The sequence below is a fragment of the Mastigoproctus giganteus genome, chromosome 9, assembly GCF_048544385.1.
Source record: "Mastigoproctus giganteus isolate SK-2022 chromosome 9, ASM4854438v1, whole genome shotgun sequence".
In the NCBI taxonomy this organism is placed as follows: domain Eukaryota; kingdom Metazoa; phylum Arthropoda; class Arachnida; order Uropygi; family Thelyphonidae; genus Mastigoproctus; species Mastigoproctus giganteus.
In genome coordinates, this window is record NC_143583.1 from 122,269,509 (window position 1) to 122,279,178 (window position 9,670).

At 39.6% G+C, this 9,670-nt stretch overlaps 1 protein-coding gene across 1 annotated transcript; it reads left to right on the plus strand.

Annotated features, from left to right (window-relative positions):
* Positions 1-4,266: 4,266 nt before the first annotated feature.
* LOC150080691 (irregular chiasm C-roughest protein-like) lies at positions 4,267-5,190 on the plus strand. Its single transcript, XM_090380786.1, has one exon. The coding sequence runs from the start codon at positions 4,267-4,269 to the stop codon at positions 5,188-5,190; it is 924 nt and encodes a 307-aa protein (XP_090236912.1).
* Positions 5,191-9,670: the final 4,480 nt, after the last annotated feature.

Consider the following 9,670-nt stretch of genomic DNA (forward strand, 5'->3'; position numbering starts at 1 on the left):
GGGATGACTGGGTTTTACAGAAAGTTTATTAAGGATTATGCAGAAATATCTCGTCCATTAACTAATCTTACGAAGAAGGATACTCCTTTTGTCTGGAATGAAGCGACGCAGGCAGCGTTTGAAAAGTTAAAAACAGCATTGATATCGGAACCGTTGTTAATCTATCCAGACTTTTCTCAGATGTTCTATTTGAGTTCTGACGCGAGTGACTATGCAATTGGAAGCGTATTGGAACAGATTACAAAGGATGGCTCCAAGCAGCCGATTGCATATGCAAGTAGATTGCTGAAGCAGGCTGAGAAATCATATAGCACTGTGGAAAAGGAGAGTCTAGCTGTTGTGTATTCAATCTCGCAGTTCAGACCTTACTTATATGGCAGAAAGTTTGTCATAATATCAGACAATGCCGCATTGAAGTATTTACTTCAGTTGAAGAACCCTAATCCCAGATTAACTAGATGGAACTTGATGCTGCAAGGGTACGATTTTTCAGTGGAATACCGTCCAGGTCGTCTACACTCAAATGCAGATTTCCTATCTCGACCAGTGTTGGAAGAGGAATCTGAGCTGAAATCACGCAGGAGAAATGTCACAAAGACAGTTGCACCCTTATCAACTGAAATCACCCTAGAAGCATTAGTGATGCCAAAAAATGCCACTAAAGATCTGGTGAGATCGTTACAGAGAGAAGATGACAAATTAAACCTCTTAATCACACAACTAGAGAATAATACTCAATCATCAGTGAAGATTCCAGATTCATACTATCTGAACAATGGAATACTATATCATTATACTCTTCCTGATGCAAGATCTACTAGAGAGGGACCTCTAGAACAATTAGTTGTCCCACATGCATTAAAATTGGAAATCATGAGAGCATGTCATGATCTTCCTCAGAGTGGACACCTGGCGTTTGATAAGACATTACAAAGAGTTAAAAAGGATTTTTTCTGGCTGAATATGTTTACTGACATAAAAGGTTATGTGGACACCTGTGCTTCATGTTTGGAGAGAAGAGGATATAATCCTAAAGCAAAGGCAAGCCTTATGCGAGTCCCTGCTGAGACGACACCTTGGTACAGGGTAAGCATGGACATACTTGGGCCATTACCTACGAGTCTAGATGGGGACAAATATCTTCTAGTAGTCGTAGATTTCTTCACAAGATACGCTGAAGTGGTACCCTTGAAGACACAAAAAGCTGAGGAAGTGGCAACTGCATTTATTAATTCTGTTGTGGCAAGACATGGAATTCCACAAGTACTGTTAACAGATCGGGGTAGTAATTTTTGCAGCCAACTAATGGAAAGTATTTACAAACGCCTTGGGATTAAGAAGCTCGAGACAACTCCGTATCATCCGCAATGCAACGGCAAAGTAGAACGTCTGAACAAGACACTGGCAGCAATCCTGTCGCACGTGGTCAATACCACACAGTCAGATTGGCATCTGTGCATACCGCTAGCCGTGGCAGCCTATCACTCTGCTGTTCACTCATCTACACAGGAAACGCCTAATTTTTTGTTATATGGCAGAGATTTGGTCCTACCTCAACACATTTGGACATCTCAAAGCCAGCCGACTTATGCTTCTTTAGAACATTACTCCGAACAGATGGTAGCAAGAATGCAACGCACATACGATATTGTTGAACATCTCCAAGAGGCAGCAGAAAACCAAGAACGTTATCGCTCCACCAGAGCTGTGGATAAACAGATCAGAGTAGGCAGTGTGGTATATTTATATACACCGAAAGTTAGACCAGGTCAAACACGTAAGCTGGCACGTCAGAGTACCGGACCTTATAAGGTGATAGCACAAACCTCTCCTGTAAATTATCAAATTCAACACATTTATAAGCCCAAGGATAAGCAATTGGTTCATGTAGATAGGCTTACTAAGGTAACAGATCGTAGACCTTTTCCAGAGCTACGGATCGAGCGCTCTGAAGCTGATACTCCTCCAGGCTCAACCTTGGAACAAACTAAACCGAAACAGTTATATGAGGAAATTGAAACCGAAGAAGAGCCATGGGATGATTCGATGGATACCTCATTTGTGGTCCCGAGGCTCCCCGTTTCCATACCGTTGAGATATTTACCAGGCAAGGGACAAAAATTTCAGTCAGAAGTAAAACAGGAGAAGCAAGCAGAGATAGAGCAGACCAGGGGTCCAGTTGAAACCCCCCACCCACCAGTCCACTCACATGGTTACAATTTGCGTAGCCGGAGTCGTGCAACCCATACTCCTCAAGTTGTAACGATTGTTCCCCCCCCACACAAGATGAAATGTTGGTTCCCGAATCAGCTCCCAATGTAAAAGAAGAAATAGAGCAAAATAATCCCGCCGGTGAAATGCAGATGCAGAGAACGGAACCTCCAGAGCAAAATGTTGAAGTACTGGGAAATGCAGATCAGGAGGAACAACCAGGTAGGGCTGAGAGAACGTTGCAGTGGATGCTTGGACCACTTGCTTCGAGAATGGATTCACGAGACAATGACAGAGGTTTTGATTTAGCAGGTATTATTAGAGACGCTTGGAAAAATTGAAAAAAAAATAATAATCAAGTTCATGGTTATTTGTTGAAAGGTCGTTCTGTTTAACTGAAACCATTGTCACCTGGGAGCCCAATTTCCCAGGTCGTGACTACTTGTTTTAAGAAAAGAATGAGCTTCAAAAAAAAAAAAAGAATGAGCTTCAAAACTGATACATATATTTCAGAAAAATAGGCATCTCTTGCCCTTTGCAGGTTAAGAAGGTAAACGAGGTCATTTAGTAGAAAGGTTGAGATGAAGATTGACATGAGAAGAGCACTGCTGAGACATTGTGGTTAGCAGAAATAGGATTACAGGTCATTTGGGAAAAAAAAAAACCGCCGATTATATCCTATCAAGTGTAGTTGTAACCACTGAAATGGAAGATACAACCTATGTATAGGGGGGGAGCAGAAGCACCAACCCCCACACTCAGATAACCTAGGTTTAGTGGAAAAGATTTATAGGTTGTGTCACAACTCCTGACAAGAAGGAACTTCAGAACGAAATTGGGCGAATGATGGATATGATTATATTGTTAAGTTGACGGATACATTAATACGAGCATATGGTTAAACTCAAGAATTAGCATTTTCTTGTATTGTCCTTACTTGCTTAATATGGCACTGTGCATCAAGAAGGTTACTTTAGTGGAAGAAAAGGAGAAAGGATAGATTTCATGGGACTCTTATCATTATGTTTTCTCAACAGTTATGTTATTGCATAGATCAATGAGCAAAGAGTATCAAAATGGTGTAATTAGAAACACAGGAAAGAGGATTTAATTTATCATAATTATAGATTGCAGGTGGAAGCATAAATTATTCTTCGAAGAAAGAAAAAAAAAAAAGGGGCGATAGTATCAGAACTTTTGATTAATTAATATTGAACTACCATTATTACTGAGCTGATATTAAAATTTTTTCTTTCCTGAAAAAAAAAAATATATATATATTTGAGTATACAAAATTTAAAAGAGGAGAGGAAGGATGCAATTAGCCTAGGGTATGTCCGGAAATCCCCTAGTTTCTTTTGTTTTCTCTCTCTCTCTCTCTCTCTCATTGCATGTCTAAATTCAAGTTCAAGGAGAGGATCTAGTGAAAAAGGGAAGTAAGGAAAATTTATATTTGTTTTTTTTTTGGAGATGAGAAGAGGCAATTAGCCTGGGGACGGCTGGTTCCTCCCAGTCACTACTTGTTTCTATCATTCTCTTTAAAGAAAAAAAAAAAAAAAAAAAAAGGGGAAATTGAGATAACATCTGAATTCCAAGGTCCAAATACGAAGATTCTCTTCTTGTGTTATTTCAAAAAAAAAAGAAGCCCAAATTTTAATCTCGAATAGAGGTTTGGAGCGATCTAAATCAGAACTTTAGTCCTACAAATAATTTTCAAATAGAACTTTATCTACTAACTCTATCACGTAGGAAATTGAAATCACAGAGTTATTGATATTGCATTAGCATATGAAGGTCAAGACAGAGCAATTACATGACTATTAAATAAATAAAAAAATAAATAAATAAAAAAAAAAAGAACGAAAGTAGCTCAGGATCTGGATACTTATACTGTGTTCATACTATACCACAAAAGATATTTACTATTTCACTTCATTCTTACCCTCTGATAGGCCAGAGAAGAAAAAAAAATCAAAGGTCGTAATTAGCCAGAATGGATATAGCTATAGGAATTCCCACACTCCTGCAAATCATGTTTCATATCCTCATCCAATGATGATTTCTATAAGGATAATAGTAAAGTACAGACCTAGAGTTTCCTTGAAAGCGACTTCGAAAGTTATTAGGGAACTTGACCGATGCAAATTGAGATGCGAAGCGTATGCAAACCCAGATGTGTTTCTCTACCAATGGTTTAAAGATAATAAACAATTAACGAAGGAAGGGAATAGTACTCTGGTAATTAAAAAGGTTCTCCGTGAAGACCATAATAGCAATTATACTTGTGTGGTTCGAAATGAATTGGGTTCAGCCCAAGCCTCGTTGGTAATAGCAGTATCATATGGTCCCACGCTTCAAACGGCACTGACCGACATAGCCACGACCAAAGGAAGCTCAGCGCAGTTGAAATGTGATGTAAAGGGAAATCCCCTTCCCGTGATAAAATGGTATTATGAAGATCGGCTAATTCAGAGTAGTATCAATTCTACTCTTACAATTAGAAACATATCATATGAGACATCAGGTCGTTACACATGTATAGGGGAAATCTCTGGATACCCCATTGTGAAAAGTGAATCGTTAGTCTTTGTAAAGGGACAGCCAAAAGGGAGCTGCAGATCATCCACAGCACATTTGGGAGATATAGTTCAAGCGAAGTGCGTTTTTAGACACGTACCGCCATTGGGAAATGTATCTTGGAAAGGCCCAATAAAGAAGGAATTATTTGAAAAACACACAGAGGAATGGAATCCCAGAGAAATCAGTAGTACTTTAACCATTACTTCGATTCAAGCGAATCAATTTGGCTCATATGAATGCCATGCATGGAATGCATGGGGGAGGTCAATATTAACACTTCAAATTGAAAGGAATTGGTTCAAAGAGATCATGTATGCTATTCTAGGAATCCCTGCTGTCTTCCTAATTGTAGTGACATTAGGAGGAGTGATCTGGAACTTATGCTCTGAAAAATATTAACGCAAGTGACGCGGATACCTCATACAATACCTACCAGGTATACTACAACGAAAATCTGTACGAAGATGACGTCGATCATGTAGAATAAGGAAAGAAGAGAAGATAAGATTCTCTTCACCAAACCCTTGAAACGTACAAGCTCCTAAATATAGTGCCTACAGTAATTCATGTGTGTGTGTGTCTATTTCTGTGTGCAGTGATATTAGTGCGCGTTGCCAAGCCGCGATCTTCATGTTTATTCACCTGAAGTTTTCGACACCAAAGGGAAATATTCAACAGGAGATTCACCGAGCCATAAGGAAACACCCAGATTATCACATCTTCGATGAGATCAATAGTACGGGAAACAGTTTCCCTGGGAGGATGCAGAGTATTGCAGAGGGGTAGACTTTCAGATGAAGGCCCATTTGAAGTGGACAAGGCACCAGAGGAAAAACAACAATGGATATTATAGTATCAAAAATGTAATAGTTGTTCTCAGAATCAATGTTATGTAAAATTAGCTTAGAATTATTTGATAAAGTGAATGTTTTTGTGATTATCAATGCCTATATGAATGTTATCTGTAGTTTTAGGATTGTATGTAGCTTTGACACATTAACCTTTGTATACCTTAGGGAATTGAAATATAACTTGTTAGATTGATTTATGCTTATATTTAGTAAAATGATAAGAATATATATACTAATACTTTTCTTGTTTCATGTGTACTCCCGGGAACACCCCGAGAAATTTGTGGAAATGAAGAACATGTGCACCTGTGTCAGGAATTCATACCAGGAAAGAGAAAGTGTTAGACTATACCCAGCCAATCAAGAGCTAGTGAAGAACAAACTGTGTATCACAGCTAGAAGAAGTGGAGATGGGATCACACATACTCTATTTGAACTTACTCCAGTGCACAGGCATTTATCAATTAACCAAATATGTATCACATATAGTATTGTAGCATTTATATTGTTAACGTAATTTTCACTTATATTCTAGAAGCATGTTCTTTTTATATGTCAGGCAAATATACATTAGCGTCTATAACATTATCTTATACGTGTTAAAGTGTTTATCTTGTGCTATATGTTATTCGAGTAATTTTTATACAGATTACTCTAGATTAGTTTTTTCTCAATATTACACGAAGGTAAAAGGCCTAGTTATTACTAGCCTGACACCTTTAGTATTTTTGTGTGCACACCTTATGTTACGATAACATAGATAATTTGGATTACAGTTTGTAAAGGAAAGAAGCATGAGGAAATTTTAAGTCGATGTCTTCACGTCCCACGAACAGAATCTCCGGATGCGAAGCCATTGTCCCGGATCCGGCGATTCTGTTGGTGAGAGCAGGGGAGAATGTGAGACTGATAAATTCTCAGCTCACGACGATCGGATAAATCTCATTCTTTGTTCAATAAATAAAACCGATATTCAGGATATTAGGGCGAAATTATCGAAAAACAGTTTTCAATTAGAATTCGTAATATTCAAGCTAGGGAAAGCCAAACCGAAAGTATTGAAGAGAAGATGTGAGTGAGCCAATGAGAAGGCAAGAGCCCATGACTAACACAAACTTACTTTCGCTCTGAACAGGGGATCGTAACGGGGGTAGAAAGAGTCGGCGAGAACTTCGGCCCCGCGCTAACGATAATAAACAAAAAGCAAGGTTTAGGTTGATAGCGAAACCAGGCTCACACCTGCCTGTGACGCAGACTTGGGCAACCAAAAGAACAGGACTCTGTCATATTTACGACTTTCCCCACTGTCATTGGGAGGGAGCGAAGAATTCCTCATTGTTGAGTAATCAACGAAGAAAAAAATAAAAGAGGGAAAGTAGCGCCCAAGTCCGAGATATATACAGGAGGGCTGAGTCAGACAAAGAGAGGACGACGGCGTTCACGACAGAGAAGGAGACAGACTCGGACGGAGACAGAGACGGAGAGAGGACACCGAAGAGAGGAGAGTTGGCTCTTCGCAGATGAACATCTAGTCGAAAGATTGCCAGAGCAGCGAGAGACAAAGGCTGAGAAGGAGCAGAGCGGCCACCAGAAAAGTCGCCCGAAAACCCGTAGAGGACCCCGCCCAGATTTCGCTGAAGAGAAGGAGGCCGTATCACTGAATTCTAGGAGCGAGCAAATTAACTGGTAAGCAATTATATTATTCGTGTGAATGTAACAATCCGAAACCGAAACCAAAATGATAACCTGTTCAATGCTTCTTTCCTAACCACAAATGAATTACATGTTAATACACTGTAGGTTAAACGACTAGAATGCTCCCATAGACACGAAAATCCCCATCCTGATGTCCATAAGAAAAGTGCAGCCTAATCGAGCATGATCAAGCGCTAAGCTCCGGATGATGACGAAGGATGCACTGAGAGATAACTAGCGGACAGGAGAATTAAACACACCCACTCGCGTTTAGCCTCAGAATATGAGGAGTACCAAAAAGGTCTATGGGCATTCTGGACGGTTAACCTAGAATAATCTAGTACACTACAAAAGGTAAGAATTGTGAAGAGTTAATGTTGCAAGATGAATTATTGAATTTCTATGAAGAGCAGAATGTACTAGCTTAATACCTGATTCACACAATGACATTATGAAATGTAACTAATGCCTGAATGCGACTATTTAAACTGATCACTTAAGCAGAGTGCACGTGTTGTATATTTAGTTTTGTTTTGTGTTAATAAATATTGTTATGTGTTTTACTAAGTCTCATCCTCTCTGCCCATATCCAATCACACCAGCACAGGTAAGAACCTACTAAAATAAGTTATTGCGGGGAATCGAACCAACGCATTGCGATTGGTCGATTCTTTAACACAGCGCTAATTCTTTGCTGCAGTCACAGGGGTTATATAATTTCTGGAGACCGAGGGCGGGGATTTTGTCCTAAAAGATAGTGTTGAGTGACTAGACAGAAAAAGGGCGTCGCCCCACAGAAACGAGAGGAAACAAGATGGCGTCTTGAATCAACCAACCCAACCAAGACGTGCCACGTAACCAAAGAGAACAGGGCCATCCACAAGATGAAGGCGACACCCTACAAATAACGTGTCACAAGGTAATTTTTTAAATATGTTCTTACTTTCCATTCCTTCAAATTCTTTCAACTTCAACATGCTCTCAATTTTAGCTTCATAATTTCCTTCAGAATTTTTAAAATTAGCGATGGCATTGATTGGTCGTGTACCCAAGGCATGTTTTGGTGGTGCCCTTTGCCAGATGGTGCAGCAGTCCTCTACACACAATCCTAGTCCTGCCCTGGTTGCTAGGGTCACTGGGAACCAGGGCAGTGTATCTTCTCCTGATCTTGGAGCGAGATATTGAAGATAGTCTTTGAAGGATAGATTTTGATCTAGGTTGACTCCTAGGTACTTCTGTTGTTTTGATCGTTGTCTGATTCATCTTGATCTGAGGTGGTCGACTTAAGTCAAGTTTTCCTTTCAGGAGGATTGAATTAGTTTTGTCCGGTGAGATATTTAGGTGGTTTGTCTTGGCCAGCCTTGTAGTCAGTCTAAGGTCTGATTAGCTAGTTCTTCCAGCTATATTCTGGAGTTTGCCATCATTGGCCTGGGATTTTACTTCGCTGAGGTCCAAGGCCAAGAAACTATCCAGAACATTCCATAGAAGCCAACCCTGCAGACAACCCGATGAATTTTTCTTGAGATTGATACAGTGGTACAGGGGTCCTCAGGCAGAGTGGGGTTTAATACATGCAACTCTTCTACACGATCATTCTGCTGACTTCTTTGTTCTGGGTGTTCTTTGGGATCAGACTGGGACCTGGTTTCCCTGCCTGATTTTGGGACAACCATCTTTTTGTTCAGCTTTCTGGAGGCCAGAGTGGGCTTCTGGTCTTCTGCATCTTCTCTTGAGTCAATGATCTGTACATCGGAAGGATTTTCCATGTGTTCTTCTGCTTGATTTAGGCCTTCTAGAGGCATTTTGTGAAAGTTGGAAAAACGAAGTTTCCCGATTGTCAGGATTCAGTTGGTTTGTTCTTGTAGGGAGGAGAAATTATGAAGTTTGGTGGTTGAAGCAGGTCTCTATGATGATTAGAGGCAGAGCAGTCAGTCTGCGAAGTTTTACCAAATATACTTAATTTAAGACTCTTAGTCTTTACTAATTAAACTAAACAGTGGAGCATAAAATGAACTCTTTGCCAACTTCCACTGCCTAGCGGTTCTCCATGTTAGACGATTCACTTCGAATTAGGTTCTATTGTCACAATTAAAATAAAATTGGTTGTTTTATGAATAGATCTAAATACAATCCGGGCATGTAATGTTGTTTATTTGTGATTTTTGACTGGTTGAAAAGCAGACCAAGCTATAAACTTTAAAACATAATAATAATTATTATTATAATAGAAACTGTTCCGCAAATAAACTGCATAAGATGCATGTAACTTTACTATGTTAACATCACCAATAAACAAAGTTAGTGTGTGAGCTAGATAGCATAGCCAAGTGGCG

Bases quoted from the DNA above. Each gene is read 5' to 3' on its own strand.
- LOC150080691 (XM_090380786.1), top strand. From the start codon at position 4,267: ATGATTTCTATAAGGATAATAGTAAAGTACAGACCTAGAGTTTCCTTG.